The 19,041-nt window shown below is 39.4% G+C and overlaps 1 protein-coding gene and 1 non-coding gene across 2 annotated transcripts in view; one reads left to right on the forward strand and one right to left on the reverse strand.

The window, feature by feature from the left end:
- The window catches only part of LOC133983135 (collagen alpha-6(VI) chain-like), a 38,210-nt gene that overhangs the window by 12,929 nt on the left and 6,240 nt on the right, over positions 1-19,041 (reverse strand). The window contains exons 5-22 of the mRNA XM_062422094.1: positions 18,428-18,985; positions 16,908-17,459; positions 14,919-15,497; positions 13,429-14,019; positions 12,989-13,341; positions 12,050-12,128; positions 11,526-11,671; positions 10,804-10,896; positions 10,296-10,349; positions 9,832-9,903; positions 8,310-8,336; positions 8,095-8,139; positions 7,182-7,235; positions 6,943-7,005; positions 4,535-4,600; positions 3,706-3,759; positions 2,390-2,425; positions 2,236-2,298 (exon numbers count right to left, since the gene is read on the reverse strand). Coding sequence (XP_062278078.1) covers positions 2,236-2,298; positions 2,390-2,425; positions 3,706-3,759; positions 4,535-4,600; positions 6,943-7,005; positions 7,182-7,235; positions 8,095-8,139; positions 8,310-8,336; positions 9,832-9,903; positions 10,296-10,349; positions 10,804-10,896; positions 11,526-11,671; positions 12,050-12,128; positions 12,989-13,341; positions 13,429-14,019; positions 14,919-15,497; positions 16,908-17,459; positions 18,428-18,985 — 3,485 coding nt within the window. The remainder of the gene's footprint in view (positions 1-2,235; positions 2,299-2,389; positions 2,426-3,705; positions 3,760-4,534; positions 4,601-6,942; positions 7,006-7,181; positions 7,236-8,094; positions 8,140-8,309; positions 8,337-9,831; positions 9,904-10,295; positions 10,350-10,803; positions 10,897-11,525; positions 11,672-12,049; positions 12,129-12,988; positions 13,342-13,428; positions 14,020-14,918; positions 15,498-16,907; positions 17,460-18,427; positions 18,986-19,041) is intronic.
- trnap-ugg (transfer RNA proline (anticodon UGG)) lies at positions 1,325-1,396 on the forward strand. The gene has a single exon. It is a non-coding gene; the product is annotated as a tRNA-Pro (tRNA).

The raw sequence follows: 19,041 nt of genomic DNA on the forward strand, positions 1-19,041 counted from the left end.
TAATGATGTGTTGTCTGACCACTTCTTGTTTTGTGTGTGTGTGTGTGTGTGTGTGTGTGTGTGTGTGTGTGTGTGTGTGTGTGTTGTGTGTGTGTGTGTGTGTGTGTGTGTGTGTGTGTGTGTGTGTGTGTGAGTGTGTGTGTGTGTGTGTGTGTGTGTGTGTGTGTGACCTGCCAGGGGACAACATGTGTATTTATTGATACATGTGTCTATTAATGTGCAATGTCCCTTTTAAATAAATAAATAAACCCTGACTGATATACGCACTTCCACACAGCTGACTAATCACTGCCAGAAGCTGCTGTGAATGTCAGCATGTACATTTTGTAAAGTCACAGAAATTGACCTCTTATCCACCGTTGGCAAGGTCAGGCGAGATGGAAAACCTTAACAATAAAAAGCAATAAAAAGGGAAACCTTGTCCAAGGTTCTAGTTTTGGCTCACCAGCTGATGTCTCCTTAATTTGATCAATAATAATAAAAGTGGCTCGTAGAGATCTGGATACTTAGCCAGTGCTAGCAGCATGGCCCTATAGATGGTGATGTCAACTTCTCAGTCCACCGTTTTGGTCCAGAATTAAATATTTCAACTATTTGATGTACTGTCATGTACTGTTCCTTCTTTCCTCTGTCCTTCTTTCCTTCCTCCCTCTATTCCTTTCTCCCTCCCTCCCTCCTTCCTTCTTTCCTCCCTCCCTCCTACCTTCCGTCCTCCCTTCCTCCCTCCCTCCTTTCCTTCCTTCCTCCTTTCCTTCCTTCTTTCCTTTCCTCCCTTCCTTCCTCCCTTCCTTCCTCCTTTCCTTCCTTCTTCCTCCCTTCCTTCCTTGACTCGAGGACAACAGGAGGGTTAAATAACTTTTGCAGCAGAAAGGATAGTTGGCAATGATTTCCCAATTCTCATATGCTCACTGCAGAAACATGTTTTTAAAGATAAAGCTCATTTAATGTTTGCATGCTATTTAACGAGCAAAGAGCGTATAAAAGACATTGGAAACAGGTTTCTTCCAAAAACGTCACAGACACACATACACCCCCTTTCCTGAAACAGTTCCACTGAATTTCCATGGAAGTGTAATCACCAGTAATGATAGCCAAACCTGCCAAATCCCCCTTCCTGAACTCCACATTCCTTCCAGAAACACACTGAAAGACTCCCTCTACACAAATCCTCTTCTATCTAAAACTTCTTGTTCTGTTGTTCTAAATTCTGTTGTGAAAATCTGTTAGAAACATTTGTGTGTCATTACAGCAAGATAAACATGGTTCAATGTTTAGTTGGGCCTCTGACTTCAGAGAGACTTGAAAAATCCATTGGTATGCCAGTGGCTCGTTGGTCTAGGGGTATGATTCTCGCTTTGGGTGCGAGAGGTCCCGGGTTCAAATCCCGGACGAGCCCTTACTTTGGTTACAAAACATCTCAGAGAAACAAACAATGGTCTTGAATTTACAATAAGAGCATTATGAAGGGATCTTCTAATGAACAGGAGGAATCATTACAGCAAGATAAACATGGTTCAATGTTCATTTGGGCTCCTGACTGGAGAGAGACTTGAAAAATCCATTGGTATACAAGTGGCTCATAGGTCTAGGGGTATGATTCTTGCTTTGGGTTCGAGAGGTCCCGGGTTCAAATCCCAGACGAGCCCTTACTTTGGTTACAAAAAATCTCAGAGAAACAAACAATGGTCTTAAATTTACAATGAGTGCATTATGAAAGGATCTTCTAATGGTCAGTATGAACAGGAGGAATCTTTACAGCAAGATAAACATGGCTCAATGTTTAGTTGGGCCTCTGACTTCAGAGAGACTTGAAAATCCATTAGTATGCAAGTGGCTCGTTGGTCTAGGGGTATGATTCTCGCTTTTGGTTCGAGAGGTCCCGGGTTCAAATGGACGAGCCCTTACTTGGAATCATTACAGCAAGATAAACATGGTTCAATGTTCATTTGGGCTCCTTGACTGTTGTTTAACAGAGACTTGAAAAACTGATTAACAAACCTCTGCCAGTTACACACTTAGCTGAGCCACAGCTGAGCGAGACTATAACATGACATCACATTTTATCGTAATATAACTCAGCCTTCCTCTGTGGATCAGAGGGAATGTTAAACATATTGTGTGGAAACTAAAAGGTTTGTCACACGTGTTGATGAGGTGTTGGATGCAGAGAAGGGACAACTATAAACTCTAAGGAGAGAACTTCAGCAGGATGGTTGCTGTTGTCTGATCACTCACCTGAAGACCAGGAGCACCTTGGATACCTGGGAGTCCTGTCTCTCCCGGCTGTCCAGGTCCACCCTGCAGAAAGTGTTTCATAGATATATTATCATTGTCTTTATTTAAACTTGAAAAATCATTCTATACAAAAATAATTTGTCTGAGTTCTTACCTTCTTTCCAGACAGACCTCTTCTTCCATCTGGACCCTGAATAGCAGAAAAACTGGTTTCAGGTACATGTCAACAATTGTGAACAATATAACATCATTACTATTGTTAGTGACACTTGGTTAGACACAATAACAAGCAGACCAGATCAAGTAAAAGGTAAAGAAAAGACATTTATTTCTCTCTGTAGTTTTTCCTAAAATGTTAATGACAGTTTCTCTACTACCGGCTGCAGCGATTGATTAATTGATTAACCCTCCTGTTGTCCTCAGGTAAAGGAAGGACAGGAGGAAGGGATGAGGAAGGGAGGAAAGAAGGAAGGAAGGAACGAAGGAACGAAGGAAAGGAGTAAGGAGGGAGGGAGGAAGGAAGGAAAGGAGTAAGGAGGGAGGGAGTAAGGAGGGAGGGAGGGAGGAAAAGAGTGAGGAAGTAAGGAGAGAAGGAAGGGAGGAAGGAAAGGAGCCAGGAAGGAAGGAAGGAAGCAAGCAAGGAAGGATGGAAGGAAGTGAGGAAAGAAATATGGAAGGAGGAGGGAGCAAAGAAAGAGGGAAGGAGGGGAAGAACGAAGGAAAAATTAAAGAAAGAGGGAGGAAGGAAGGAAAGAAGGAAGGAACAGTCAAAAGAGATGGGGTCAATTTGACCCGGGAGGACAACAGGAGGGTTAAACAATTAATCAAAAATCTAAATAATCATCAGTTGCAGCTCTCTAATAGACAATGGACAGAGAAGTACTTTGATAGTCCATTAATCGTCCAAATCATTTCATAAGCAAACACTCACTATGTCTCAGTAATGAACTGAATATTGTAGTGTCTGGATTGTCCTTATCCTGTGATAACTTGAGACGTCATATCTTTGTCTTTTATATCTTCCAACAGTAGATGTTTACTTAGGTTAAAGGTTAAAAGTTAGCCATAAAGGACAGGCCAGAGGCTATTTCTCCAGACTGACCATTTGTTTAAAGCTAGTCATAAATGAGGGGTCAGGGCTGTGTCTCTTGACTGACCATCTGTTCAGAAGGTGGAGTTTTTGGAGACAAGAAACTATATATAGTGTTGTGAGAAGTTCCAGGCCAGGACTCTCTCAGATTGGACATGTGACACTGATCTCTTTGTAATAAAACCTTTAAAATATACAACTGAGACGTGTCAGCGGTGGTTTCCTTCTTCATCAACACATCAAGAATCTACCTATTAAATTACACTTCAATATATGTTTGTGTTCTGGATCATACAGTCTGTCAGTTTACTGTGACGTCAACACTGTGGCATCAAGCTTTAATTTGCACATGCAGTGAATAATGAAAAAAAAAGTCTCACCTGGTTTCCAATGTCTCCATCATCACCCTTCCGCCCGTCTGGTCCATTTACTCCCTGCAGATTTGAAAACATCACAGTTCAGCAGAGTGACTCAACTAATGACAGATTAAATACTTTCTAACCCTAACCCTGTCAGAGCTGTATGGATAAAATGTGTTGGTTTACATTTTTAAAAAGTTCCCATGACATAATAAATTCAAAACATCTGAACAGTGAGACACAGAACTTTAGGATTGTATTATGACCGTCGGTCTTTTTTCAGTTTCTTATTTTAGAATATTTTAACCTTCGTGTCGTCCTCCCGGGTCAAATTGACCTTGTTTGTTTTGACTGTTCCTCCCTTCCTTCCTTCCGTCTGTCCTTCCACCCTCCCTCCCTCCTTTTCTCTTTCTTTCCTCCCCCCTACCATCCCCCTTCCTTCTTTCCTCTGACCTTCTTTCCTTCCTTCCTCTTTTCCTTTCTCCCTCCCTCCCTCCTTCCTTCCTTACTCCCTCCCTCCTACCTTCCTTCCTTCCTTCCTCCTTTCCTTCCTTCTTCCTTCCTCCCTTACTTCTTCCCTCCCTCCCTCCTTTCTTTCCTTCTTCCTCCCTCCCTCCTTTCTTTCCTTCTTCCTCCCTTCCTTCCTTAACTCGAGGACAACAGGAGGGTTAAACCCAGAATATTTACTGAACTATTCCCAAACATTTATACCATATCCTATGATCATCACTAGCAAAGTGAACCTGCTCAGGTGTCATCATGTAACCTAAGTACAGGATCTCTGATTGGATGTTTCTAGCAGCAGTGCTTTGTGGGACTTGAACTTGAGCACACATGTGATGTTTCTTACCAGTAAACCTGGGTTCCCGGGTTCTCCTTTGGGTCCTCGTTGGGTGTTATCTTTGCCCGGTTGTCCCTTACAGAAAAAAACACAGAAATCAGAATCTTAACTTGTTATTTTGAAAATATAAACTCTACATAGTTTCCTTGGAGTTGGAGGTGGAGTTTCAGATGTGCTCCAGCTGTGGCCTGAAAGCGGAGATGCTCTTCAAGTTACTTAGCAATAACATATAATAAACAATGACGTGATGCAACTGTAGAGATGACTACAAAGGCTCAGAATGAGCTGAGCAGGTCATGTGTCTGTGTGGCTGATATGTAGACGCTGCCAGAAACAAATGTGGATAGAAGTCTGTTAGTTTTAGCAAACAAAGTATTTGGATGAGAGCTGCAGGACGTGGCTTTTAGTTTATGTGTTTGTTAAATGGAAATGGAGGAACTCTGTTGAGTGTGACCCCTTGAGAAAATATAAAAGCTATCCAAAGACATGCTGCTCAGAATATTTCCCTGCCTGTCTCTTCATCCTTCAGGCTGTCAATTTGTCTTTGGACTTATCAGCCAGAATGTGTTTGTCCAGTTCTCTCTTCTCGTGCCCCAAAACACACCTCTTTTCCAAATGAATACAACAACAATTTTCGGAATTGATCTCTAAAGCAGATTTTATACCAATGACACAGGTCACTGCCATGATAGGGGACCCTATTTATTTGCAGCTATGTTGTTGAGTTAGGGTTAGGGTTGTTGCTCCCTATTCGAAGATGAGAACCTTCTAACTTAGCCCTTTTTAAAAATATTTTTTCTATGAATGTGTCTCTTGGAGTTGATCGCTGTGGGACAATATCCACCTGAAAATATAAACAAATGAGTTTTAGACCACGACCCAACAGATGGGTTAAAGTCTTCTGTTTTTAACCATAAACATTGAGCCAAGAGTGCAGACTCTCACTCTCCTCCTTTCTCAGCAACGTCCAAATATGTAGACTTGGCTTGTTCAAGTTTTACTGGTGAAAAATTCTCTGACAAAATGTTCAAGTAGTATTTATAGCTGTTTTATTATTAAAACATGTGTTGGTTTGTCATGAATCTGTCTAATACATGCACGTTTAATATGCAGAGCAGAAAGAAAAAAGAGCAAATAAAAAGGTCAGCGATTGTGTGAGATACTGATGAGAGAGGTGTAAATGATATGAGACCAGTTAGTTTGATTCTAAAGCACCATGGAGACGTAAGGTTAATCTCAGATACACTGGCGCAAAATCCACACTAACCAAAGTACTGTTGCAAATAATCATGTTTTCACTTTGGGGCCGATGAGGGGAAAGCACCATCCTAGATTCAGTGTTTATTACCGTGTTGTCAAAGTACATAAACAGAATGGAAATTGTCAGGCTGACAATCTGGGACAAGGTTAGGGTTTCATCTTTCACTAACCAAATAATAACCTTATTGCTATTAGTTAGGTTCATAGACCATAACTTTGGCACGTTACATCTGTGGTGAGCACTTCTCATTAATTTGTAATTTGCCACAGTATGATCCTGTCAGAAAATAAAGTACTTGTTATGTTGCCAATCATTGTGTTTGCTGTTGTTTTCAATGTAATGAAGCTTAGCGAAAGTTCAGTCAGAAGACTCTAAAACATACAGGCATAACTGGTAACTTCTGCCTTCTTCAAGCATGCTCATCTATTACCTAGATTTCTATGTCTAGTGCATTATCTCATTGTTGCCAGTCACCTGTCAATCTCAGCAACCAATAGCAAAACGCCACACTTCAGCCTGAGCCTATCATCTTGTAGCGGTCCGTTTAAATGTGCTTCTCTCTCTTTCCTTCAGTCCTGTCATACAGCTGTTCCTGCGCCCCACCACCTCCCCATCTCCGCCATTCTCTACAGGATCTGCAGTCTATTCCCATCTGCCATCTTCTCTTCAGTCTCATCAGCAATCACCACCACCAGTGTCTGGACTTCATGGGGGATCTACATATATATGCAGCCGTTCAGAGATGATTCCTCATGGAGTTCAAGCGCCAAAGACTTTGTCATTACTAAGATTTTGTTCATTACATATTTACAATAAATATATTTCTATTCACTTGTATCTCCTGATTGAAATGTATTTTATGAGCTACAACCTGTCATGCTCATTAAGTGCAACAACTGGCAGCAATTGAATGTCATGATGTTGAATCATAAACACATATCAAATACTATATGATTTTAACTGTCAACAGGGTTAGGTTAAACGTGTGTCTGATCAGCTCAAATCAGTTTCATAATTGGCCCCAGCTTAAGTGATTGAGTGTGGCAAGCCAGTAAGGGATTGCGGATGTTTTTGTTTTTTTCCTTTTTACAAATAAGAAGTTAATAGTGAGAAATTGAGAGACAAGCAGAACAAGAGAGATAATGTTGGACCTTACCGGATCTCCTCTCAGTCCTCGCTCTCCTTTCAGCCCTCCTTCTCCTGGGATACCTGGGATACCCTGAGGAAGAAAGTTCAAACTGTCAATCAACCAACACCTCCGAGCTTCATTTTTATGTTTGTTGATTTTTAAGGTAGTGATCTGAAAATAATAAATATAAAGAGACAAAACCCAAAGACCAACAAGGATCACCATGCAGGGAAATGTCACGAGAAAAGTTTTGAGTCTTTATTTACTGGATTTCCTAGATGTCCTCGCTCTCCCAGACTTCCATTCAGTCCCGGCACTCCCTGCAAACACAGAATCACAAACAGCTGAGAACTGTAAATCTTCTTACACATCATCCAACCATCAGTTTATTGTTTGGTTTAACTCTCCACAGGAGAAACACAGCACAAGAGGTTTACATGGTTATACTTCCACAGTTACTTTGGTTATCATTGTTTTATTTCAGAAGTCATAATATTTATCTATAAAGTGATTTACTATCTATATTTAAATGTTTACATCTTGCTGGCATTCCTCTCTTTCTACTTAATAACTTTCAATGTTCTTAAATTCCTTATTTTGAGGCTACAGGGAGGGAGAACCAGGGTTTAAAACCTCTGTAAACAAACTTTCTCAATCAACACTTTTTCTGAGCAAGAGTCCAACATGAACACGACATTTTCTGCAGTTTTTATTTCCTCTCTTTTCGTTCTGTAAATGGTAAATGGACTGTACTTATATAACGCCTTTCTAGTCTTTACGACCACTCAAAGCGCTTTACACTACAACTCATTCACCGCATTCACACACATTCATACACTGATGGCAGGAGCTACCACGCAGGGTGCCAACCTGCACATCAGGAGGAAGTTAACCATTCACTCGCATTCATACACCGTTGGCATAGCAACGGGAGCAATTTGGGGTTAAGTGTCTTGCCCAAGGACACATCGACATGTGGACTGGAGGAGCCAATCTTCCAATTGGAGGACGACCGCTCTCTCCTGAGCCACAGCCGCCCTGGTTCTGTCTAAGCTCTTTTCACTGGTTTGAAGTAGGTGGGACTGAGTCAGAAAAAGCTGATGTCATGTATCTCTGTGCACCAATCAGCAATATTCAAGTCAGAGCCTGTCCAAGATAATAAATACAATATTCACTCACCTGTTCTCCATGGATTCCATACAGGCCATCATCTCCGTTCTCGCCCTGCAGTGATGGAAGAAAATCATCCGTGACATCTCACTGCTTCCCTCTGTTTATGAGACTACATCTGAACTAAAATGTTTGTCTAATATATCAAATATTTCTCCAAATATTCTTCAGTCAATTTTGCACTTCAGTTAATTAATTCATTACAGCAGGCCTGAGTCACTCACCCTCTCGCCTGCGGTGCTTCGGGATCCCTGTACACACAAAGAACAGCATATAAACACATGAGCAACACTTGACAGGCAAAGGACAACAGGATCAGCATATATTATCATTATTCTAAACATTTCAGCCTGCTCTCAAAGGACTGTTAGTATTTGTATAAAAATAAATGTCATATTTTTGGACAGACATGCTCTACAAGTCAAAAGCTTTGTGACTTCACAAAGGCAAAAGACGCCCAACAACACAGTAACAGTGTATTTGGTGAGACATGACTCACCAAATGACTTCAGAAGAGAATCTTACATCTTTCATGTCACGACGGAGCCTTCTAACTCTGCTAAAGCTAACTCATTTAGTAGTTTAGCAGTGACAGACAATTTATCTTATAACTTTAGTGGACTTCATGAGATTTTGGTGTTAAATAAACCTTTTAACCTCTTTGAACGGATTTGAGTATAAATATTAATAGTGGAAGGAAAATAGAGATATATTTCCCAAAATTGATGAACTCCAACTAATCAACTAACCGCCACAACTGACTGTTATCTTACTTTATCTATTATCTCTTTGGCAACAATATATCTGGGACAATCTCGACAATCTCGACACGCTCTAGGAACACATTGTCAGATACAACATATTCCTACTGACATCCTGTGGAGATTATCTATGAACACAGTGCAGTATCTAGGGCTGGGCAATATGGACAAAATCAAGTATCACACTATATATTTGACCAAATACCTCGATATCGATATTGCAACGATAATGTAGAGGAGACTCTTGATGCTTTCACAAAATATTTACACGATGAAATGTTTGATAAATAATCATCGGTAATGTGGATATAATGACAAAGTGGGTAAAAGGTAAATAACAGAACAGCTAGAACAGTCTGTAAGTTCAGAACATTACATATTTTTACTGTAATGCAACATTTAAAACCAGGAAAAGACAACACTGATGCTATATCACGATATTACGATATCCTTAATCTACGACGATATCTGGTCTCATCACGATATCGATATATTGCCCAGCCCTAGCAGCATCTACATTATTTAGGTGTGACATGGAATAATTATTTATTGTGGTCTTAAAGTACATAAAATGAAAATGACAACTTGTTCTAGTGGTTACCCAGTCTACGATCTGCCCTGAAACACTTTAAACCTTTTTTTGTCTCAACTTCACTGCGTCCTCTTCCTTGGTAGGGCTGTGAACCATGATGGTGAAGAATGTGAAGTCATGACAATTTTCTTGTGGTGTTTGGCAATGTAGCAAAGTAAATGTTTTTTGGAGGGAGGTTAAAAGAGTAATACAGAAGATTACATCAAAAGATATTCCTATGGACCCTGGTTTCTTTATTTTAGTGAACAAACACTGATAAATATTTGTCTTCTGCATGCTAAGAGATCAATTGCAATGTTTTGGAAAAAAAACTTGGGAGGCAAGGTTTGTTTGAAAAAATATGGGCCCAACCCATCTTCAGCACTGTGTCCCTCACAGCAGTACAAACAGTACCTTCTGTCCTCTGACTCCAGGACAGCCCTGGATGCCCTGAGGTCCAGGTGGTCCAGGAGGTCCTCGTCCTCCCTGCAACAACAAAAAATCAAACTGTGACTGCCGACTACATGAGAGACCAGAAGAAATGAGCAGGTCAAGCAGTGTCATACTGTGAATCTCAAATAAACAATTTTTAAGTTACAGTTTTACTGATATTTTAGTAATGTATACTCATGAAAAGCCTGTTTCAGGACTTCAGGAGGATAAATTGTGTATCTACAAAATCGTCTTTCATCACCATAAAGACTTAAGACTTCATACTTCTATACTTCTTTTGGTCCCATTTGGACATTAGTTAATACATCTTAAAAACGTTAACAGTTGCCAAGTAAGGCTGATTATTTGATTTTAAGATTCAACACAGTCAAAAACTATTTCATCCCATATTAAAATGAGTAAATATTGTATGAAGAAGCACTTACAGAGGGCCCCTCCTCTCCCGGGAAGCCAGGCTGACCGTTCCGTCCAGGCTCACCCTGTTCATTAAAGCAGAAACATTAACTGAAGCCAAAAATAAACTCAAACACGTTTTTGTTTATTGTTCCTTCAGTTGGATGTTGTTCTCTTCTCTGTGCAGAAGGATGTTTGTTCAGAGTTTAACAAATTCATCTGCTGAAGGAGGAATGTTTCTATGAACCCACCTTAAATTTCAGTTTAACAGATGCACCTGTGAGCATAGTTTGTGACATCACAAGCTTTGCATTTACACAAATCATAGGTTATGATGGAGTCGGTCAGGGATGACAAGTAGCAGATAATTAAATCCTTTACATAACTGAATTATTAACAGTTGCAGACAATGACTAATGCTTCTTCATGAAACCACTTGCTCTCAGTCCAGACTGGACTTCTTATTGATTTTGACACATTTTTACAAAATGTTCTTGACATCATGTTTAAAGTTTTAAGGCATGTGTGTATGACAGTCACCTTTGGCCCTCCGTTCCCCGGATCGCCTTTGTGGCCATCATTTCCCAAGCATTTGCAAGAGACATTGCAGCACGCCTTGTCTGCCACTGCATCCTGCAGAAACACAGAACAGCAGAAGAGAAAAGATTTAATATACAATGACACATGTTTTTTATTTCTTTCTAATGGCTTTATTTCAAAAATCAAACCACATAGTAATACAGGTGTATATTTTCTCTTTAGATTGAGAGGAGCTCTCTCTGTACACAAGTGTTTTCCTTTACAAATATGATACACTAGACCAATACTGTGACATTAATTCACTCATTTCCAACACAAACTAAACTATTTAGACACATTCTTGTGATCACATGTCATTTTATAATGTTCAATTGGAGCGGAATAAGTCAATACAGAGTTCATTGATCCTACAAGTGACATCTTTCTATCAGACTTTTGTTCCTGCTGATGTTAATGGAGAGTAAAGGTTTACAGCTGCTTTTGTCTTTTTCTATTTGCACTGTTCTCTTCAGTTAACTGAACCGTCCACAGAGTTGGAGGTTGAGTTCTACAATCTGATAATCCAACAGTCTGACACCATCTCATGATCGGCCACGTGTACAGTGGTGTAAAAGGAGGCAGAAGTTTGAACTTCTTCCTAAAACCCTCTCTTCAATTTTCTCACAACGTCTTCTGTCACCTTTCATGTGTACGACTGTGAACATCTAACATGAAATACTCACAATCTGTTTGAGGATCTCATTACCAACATTCGGCATGGTAATGCTGAGAGGATTCATGTAGTGGAAACCTCGGCCAAACTGCACCCTCTGCAGCTCGGCAGGGTTTTGGGCTCCCTCCAGAGCCACAATCAGTAGAGCGTTGAATTCTGCAGACAATAGACACAACAACAGATTGTAGGTTTGCTGCCTCAGAGGAATTCAGACGCCATTCATCTACAAACTGTCGTAATATTAAATATTATGTCAAATGGCTCCATTCAACTGTTCTTCTGCAACAGTTGTTTTTAGGAATATCCCAAACTGATTCACAGGATCAAGACACATTGGTGAGGGGTGAGGGGTAGAAGAGTTGAATGAATGAAAGACCTACAGGGGAAAAGAAGGAGAGGACAGACTGGAAAAATGGAAGCAGGGATGAAAACGCGTTGGATTTTCACTATAACTCCAATATTATAATATCACATTATTCTATATTTCCATTTATTAGAGAATTTTTGGAAACATCTCTGCCTCCCAGTATTTACCTGATTTTCTCAGCTGCTCTCTCACACGCAGCAGATTGTTCAAGTCTTCATCGAGTCCATCTGAGAAGATCACCAGCACCTGAAGGGCAAGGTTGATTTAATGGGAGTGATCTTGGTGAGCATCACCTCACTCAGGTCTGCAAATGCTGTTAACATGTTTTTAGCCAAGCCTCATTAATAGTAATGGATTAAATGAAACCTTGTAGAGACATTCATTTTCTCCAGAGGATGAACACTTCTGACTTTGGTGATCGTCTGACGAGTGGTGGTGGCGGTGTCACAACAACTATTTGATGGATTGGAGTAAAATTTGGTGGACGAATTCATATTGACCTCAGATTGAATTGTAATGATGTTGGTGAAGTTCTGACTTTTCATCCGGCGCCATCATCTGGTCAAAATTTCACTTTATTCAGTCTTTTTGTTTATGACTAAATACCCAAAAAACCAATGGGAATGCCTTTAGTTTCGGCCTCCGCTGTACAATTTGTTAATTACTAATTAGCAAATGTTAACATGTGAAAATGCTACATTATGAACATGGTAAACATTGCACTTGTTAAACATCAGCATGTTAGAATTGTTATCGTAAACTTGTTAGCATGCTGATTTTAGCATTAAGGTTAAAGCACTACTGTGCCTAAGTATAACATCACAGAGGTGGTAGCATAGCTGTAGTCTCTTCATATGGTTTGTTCACAGAGAAGCAGTAATAAGCCATTTATTTACTGTAAAGATAATGAAAAATATGAAATTGTATCAGTGTTATCATCTTTTCCATGTGGTGTCAGATTTTCTGAAACTACTTTTTCAAGAGTTGAAGTCCGATTGAAGCCGTTCACTGTGGTCACAGAATCAGAAAGCGTTCTCCACTTTAATTTCATGATAAATAAATGAAAACACTTCCCTTTACTGGGATGAAAGTTGCATCACTCTCACCTTCACACCAGCGTTGGACTTGGCAAACGTTCTTTGGAAGGAATTCAGCAGGTCAGTGTTGAAGTAAGTAGGTTGAGTCACCGGCCAGTTCTGAACTTTCTGTACCACATCCTCGCTATACTCCTCAAAATTTGTGTCGTAAAGGGATCGTCCATTGCGGTCAACTACTTGGAAGGCAATGCTGGTATTGATTTTGGTGCCATAGAAGCAGCACAGGCTAGACACAGAAGAAATAGAGTGGATGATCGTCTTCAGGTTTTTCCGGAGATTGTGATGGCTGCTGACCAGCGTCTCCCCAGGAAGCCCGGTTCTTTTTGAAATATCGAATCCAATGGCGATATCAATGGTACATTCTGTATAAAAGGGAAATATGGTTTTATCTTTTCCAGTCATATAAAATACAAGTATAACGTACAAAGTTAAGACAAAATAGCACTTACCCAACTCACTAGGCCTATCTTGGATATGGTCAGATTCACAGATTCCGTGGAGCACCTGTTTCCTGATCTCTTCCAAGTCCTTAAATGTCAGCCGGTTGAATACCCTATAAGGCTTTTCAGCAATCTGCAAGAGCTGCAGGAGGTGGACATCTCCAACACCTATGGCAAGAATCCTAACCCCCATATCCCTTAGATCGCTAGCTTCTTCCTCCAGGATATCAACGTCATCATTATCCCCGCCATCTGAGACCAACACCAGTGTCTTGGGGATATGCTTAGATTCACGACTGCCCTTTGACACTGTGAAGTAATCCTTAATGTATTTCAAGGCCTTTCCGATGTGAGTGTTTACACCGTAGTGAGTCATATTGCCAATGTGTTCAATCACAGCCTTCTGGTTGGAGTAATGATTGAGGTAAAACTCATGGTATCGATGGTCACTGAACTGTGCAGCTCCAACACGAACAAACTCTTCACCTACTTTGAAGCTCCTCACCAGTTCTGACGTGAAGTTCAACATGCTGGTGTGATTGTCCTTAGTGATGCTGCTGGAAGTATCAAGTAGGAAGACCACGTCAGCCTTGTCGCAAACTGCCAAAACAAAGGAAATGATTTGATCACATTATAATTCCGTATATAATCACCAAGTGCACAATGAAATTCTCACTATAAAATTAAATGTAAGCTACAGTCTAGTGTCTTACGTCTCTAGCCATACTCTGCTATTGACATATGGTGTGTATTACCAGTTATTGTGAAAAATGTGTTGTTTCTTAACTGTCTTATGTACTGAACAACCAAAATGAAATACTATTTAACTGCTTTCATATTTTTATTAAGTACCATCAAGCAAACAGGGACTTGTATCAGGGGGAAATTTTGATAAATTGTTTGCTTAATTTAGTAATATGTACCATCAAATCACCAATAATTCCATCAATTTATTGAATGTATTTGGTTCCCTCAGTTTATATGTCTATAAAACCACTTAGAACGAATAGTTTTGCTTTGATATAGGACTGAGATACATGGATTTACGTAAGCTTTTGGCTTTAATTACTTCACTTTTACATCAAAGTTTAAAAACAGCATCTTTCAGTCATTCCTTTACAGTATAGCATTCTGTTTTGAAATGTACTGTGGACATTATCCAGTTTGTTAAAGCTCGCGTCCCATACGATGTACTGTGAGGACAAACATGTATACTGCTGACCTCCACAAAGAAGGTGAGAGTACAAGGATCTCTGAAATTATTAATATGAGATTCCAATGACACATAACAAGTGGTGCTCAACAAGTTAGCAATTCACACAAAAAGCAATTCAAATCTAAACTGTCAGCATGGTGAGAAACCACCAAGTATTAGGAATTTAAATTTGTTCTGTGACTGAATATTGATACATACAAAGATGTGGTACGTCTTTTGACCCATACTTAACATTTAACATTTGTACGTGTCAGCACCACAGATGTGACATTAGAAGTCTTACCTTCCTCAGTATATCTGCACCAGATAGGGGACACATTCTTGCGGAGAAGTTCCAGGGCTTCATAATTTTCTGCATAGAAAACTCTATATGTGTCACCACCAGCCATGATATTCAGCTGACCTCTATTTGCATCTGCCACTCCGATACTGAAGACAGTGACTCTATTTTCTACCAGTGCATTAGATGCCCTCTCCAGGTCAAAACTATCAGAGGCATGCCTGTCTGTGATCACCATGAGAATCTGATGTATATTTTCTGCAGGCCGGCCACCGTGTGCCTCCTTAAAATATTGTAATGAGTATTCCATCGCCTTGGCAGTGTTGGTGTTTCCTCCGAGTGGCTTCATTGCATTTATTGCTTCAATAACTTCTTGTTTGTTGTCATACCTGTCTAGAGTAAAAACAGGCTCAGCAGTATCGGCGTAGAGAATGACCCCGAAACGAGCCAGGTTCTTGCCAACTTCTGCAAGGTTCACTATTGTCTTCATAAACTTGTGAATGCTTTTGAACATATTCAAATCTTTGTTTGCCGAGCCGTCCACCAGGAAAATAACATCTGCATTCTTTGTCTTCTTACAGTCTGGTGGAAGAAGAAAAAAGGACAAAGAGTAAAGGGGGATTAGCGGGCAAAATTAAGAGCTGATCATCCTCATCCTCTCATGACATAGAAAAAAACAGCAAATTGAAAGAGGGATGGGATTCAATAGCAATTATTGAATCCAGTATTGAATCATTTTACTTGCATGTAAATTAAGGTTAAAATAAATACAACTCAGAGATTGTATTGTAACATATTTATCCCTCGTGGTCCCACATGGACTCGCTGGCTGGTTTGCTATTTCTGATTTTAACATTTATTTAACATGTATTGTATCAGAGATTTTGTCACGATGCATTCGGCCAATAAGCATTCTCAGTGAAAGCGCTAAGAATACTGAACAGCAGGGACGGGTGTGTCCTTTGATACACACAAGCTACTCACTTTTAAAAAAAATCAATACTAATATCTTGTATAAAAAACGGGGCTGGCTGCATCACTTCCTGATGTTTTCAGTACTTTTGTGTAATGTTTGCATCCAAACTGCACTGACATAAACTAGCATGTTGAGCTTGCACTTCCACATCAAAAAAACATGTGAGAGACTGAGAATATTAGAAAGGAACCGCATGGTGCGGTGCTTCTTTTCATCTGTAGATTAAAACTATATCCAGGTATGGATAGCAGTTATTAGATATTAGGCCTATTACCTTATATTATATTTTGTCCATCTGTTTACCATATTTAAAGCCATCATCATAATGTAATTATACATTTTTTTGGTACACGAGGGTATCATGGAAAAAAAAAATACATATATATAATTGTAAATGTGCACATTTTATGTTGTTCGTAATTATTGTATTCATATTTATGTTATAATTATTTAATTTGATTTATATATCATAGTTTATTGGTAAAACGTCCTGTATTTTACATTTAATTTTTATTTTATTTACTTATAATAAATTCATTATTAATGGCCAACATATGTCATATGATTTGAATATCCATTTAAGAGTTATACAGTATCAATATCGTTAACATTGTAACAGAAAGTATCGGTATTGTAGAGAATTGAAAAAGTTTGGTATCACCCATCGCTACTGAACAGCTGCAGCTCTGTCACTACTTTAAAAATCTAATTAAGAAGTCAGCTTTGTAACCACTGACTCTCCATTTTATCTCATGATCCTCTCATGTACATAAATAATCAAAATCATGACACTTACACTGGATGTATGTGATGTCCTACTGTGTGTAACATTAACTGTGATGTGCTGAATGGACTGCAGATGCAAATTAGGCTAACTCTGGTACGGTACATCAAATGGTAATATTTATGTTAAACCCTGTAAATGGTTCCTTGCAAATAAAATAAAAACATTGAATTAAGATATACTACTATTATTACCCAAAAGTGCTTTTTTTGGGACATTCCTGGACTCTCACCTGCCTTGCAGAGTTCCACAACCAGCTGACTCTCCCAACTCTTCAGAGCATCAAAGTCCTTATCAAAATAAACCCTTTGTTTTGACCCGCTGATGTTCTCCAGCTCAACAGTATTGGCTTCTGCCACTCCTATGGCATAGATGATCACATTCTTGGCCCTCAGAGCAGCAGCAGGGACAGCGACGTCGTCTTTGGACTTGCCGTCTGTTAACACCACCAGCTTCTGCTGCAGCTCAGGACGCCCTCCATTATTTCTATCAAAATACTCCGACACAGCACGGATGGCTTTACCAGTGCTTGTGCCTTCACTTATCTGCTTCATGGCATCGATGTTTCTTACCATTTCATCTATGTTGTAGGAGTGGTTGAGTTTGAACTGTAGTTCATATTTGGTGCTGTACTGCATGATCCCAACATGCACCCCATCTTCGCTGACGGCAGTGTTCCTGATGATAGATTTCAAAAATGTTTTCATTTTCTGAAAATCTTCATCTTCGACGCTCTCAGAGCCGTCAACTAAGAAAATCACATCGGCTGATACGTTTTCGCAAACTGTGGACACAGAAAACATAAATGTTAGTATGGTATTCCTATATTTGGAGGGCTTTGCTTACATATCTGGTATTATGGCTTTTTTTGACTATTTTTTTATGATTACTGGGTCTATTTTAAAACATACTTCTGACATTTTATTCATCATAAGTTGTTTAAATTTCTCTAAAGTCATCTTTCCTTGCAGCCCAGATTCCTTTGTCCTCCAGCAGGCTGTCTACATAAAATCTTCATTATTAATGACCATCTTCTCTAATTGGCTGGAGGTATGGCCACCACCTTCACCCCCAGCCGACAGAATTCTAACTAATCAATCACTTAAACTTTATTTATATAGCACTTTTCAATCAATCAAATGCAATTCAAAGTGCTTTACAAGTAATTGACAAAACATGATTTTAAATATAGTTTCAGAGACTAATGCACACCATAATAACTAAAACCAAAAACGTGAATTGAATAACACAACAATAAAAAAAACTAATTTAGAATTTATTGTAGCTGATTTATCGTATTCTTTGGTAGACCACGAAGGAGAGTGTCACAATAGTATAGTCTGCTAGTTAGAAAAGTGTGCATCACTCTCTGTGTTGCTTCAAGAGAGAAATGGTCTCATGAATTAAATCCTATGCTTAACATGCCCATAGCTTTGGTACGTCCGTTAAGCTGTGGAATTTAACCCACAATGGTGTGTGGGTTTATGAGTAATGCTGTTTGTTACAGGCTGTGAAAACACAGAAATATGAAAATAAACTGCTGTATTTGATTCTTTTTTAGTCCATGGCTAAATATATGATGTGAACAACACAACATACTTGAATAAGGTTCCATTCCCAGGGTGGATTTTTTGTTATTTACATCACTACAAATGATTTTGAATGAGTCTTATTTCTATAACAGAACCAGGGAGTTCCAGTTTCACATAATCTCTCTACATGATAGATTTTGAAGTCCAGTGATTTTCTTACCATCAGGAATACAGATGTGTGTCATGATTTCTTTGAAGAAGTTCTTCAGGAAATCAAAATTATTGAGAGAGAATTTCCTCTTGACGTCGCCGGCCATCTCAACCAGTTCAGTTTCGACTGCACCTTTTACCCCGATGGCATAGACAATGACACCTTGATCCCTCAATTTTTTTGCAGGTGCCTTGACTTTATCATTGGCTTTTCCATCAGTGATGACAATCAGGTACTTTCGGACTTTGGGGCGTTTGTCGGTCGCATTCTTGAAGTACGGTTCCATTTTAGACAGTGCCTTCCCTGTAAATGTCCCACCTCCTGTTTTTTTAATGCCCATCACAGCTTTTTCCAAATCATTTGCATTTGCATGAGTTGTGAGGTCAAATTCCAAAATTGGTGAATTTGAGTATTTCATAAGCCCAATGCGGACATATTGTGGCCCAATACGGAAGGTATGCAGAAACTCGACGATGAAATTCTGCATGTCTTTAAAGTCTTTGTCGTCAATGCTTCCTGATACATCTATCAGGAAGAAGAAGTCTGCTTCATCCTTTGATCCACAAGCTAATGAGGAAAAACAAATGTAAGTATAAGTGACATTGGGACATGTTTGATGAAAT

This window comes from Scomber scombrus, chromosome 7, assembly GCF_963691925.1.
Source record: "Scomber scombrus chromosome 7, fScoSco1.1, whole genome shotgun sequence".
Taxonomy (NCBI): Eukaryota; Metazoa; Chordata; class Actinopteri; order Scombriformes; family Scombridae; genus Scomber; species Scomber scombrus.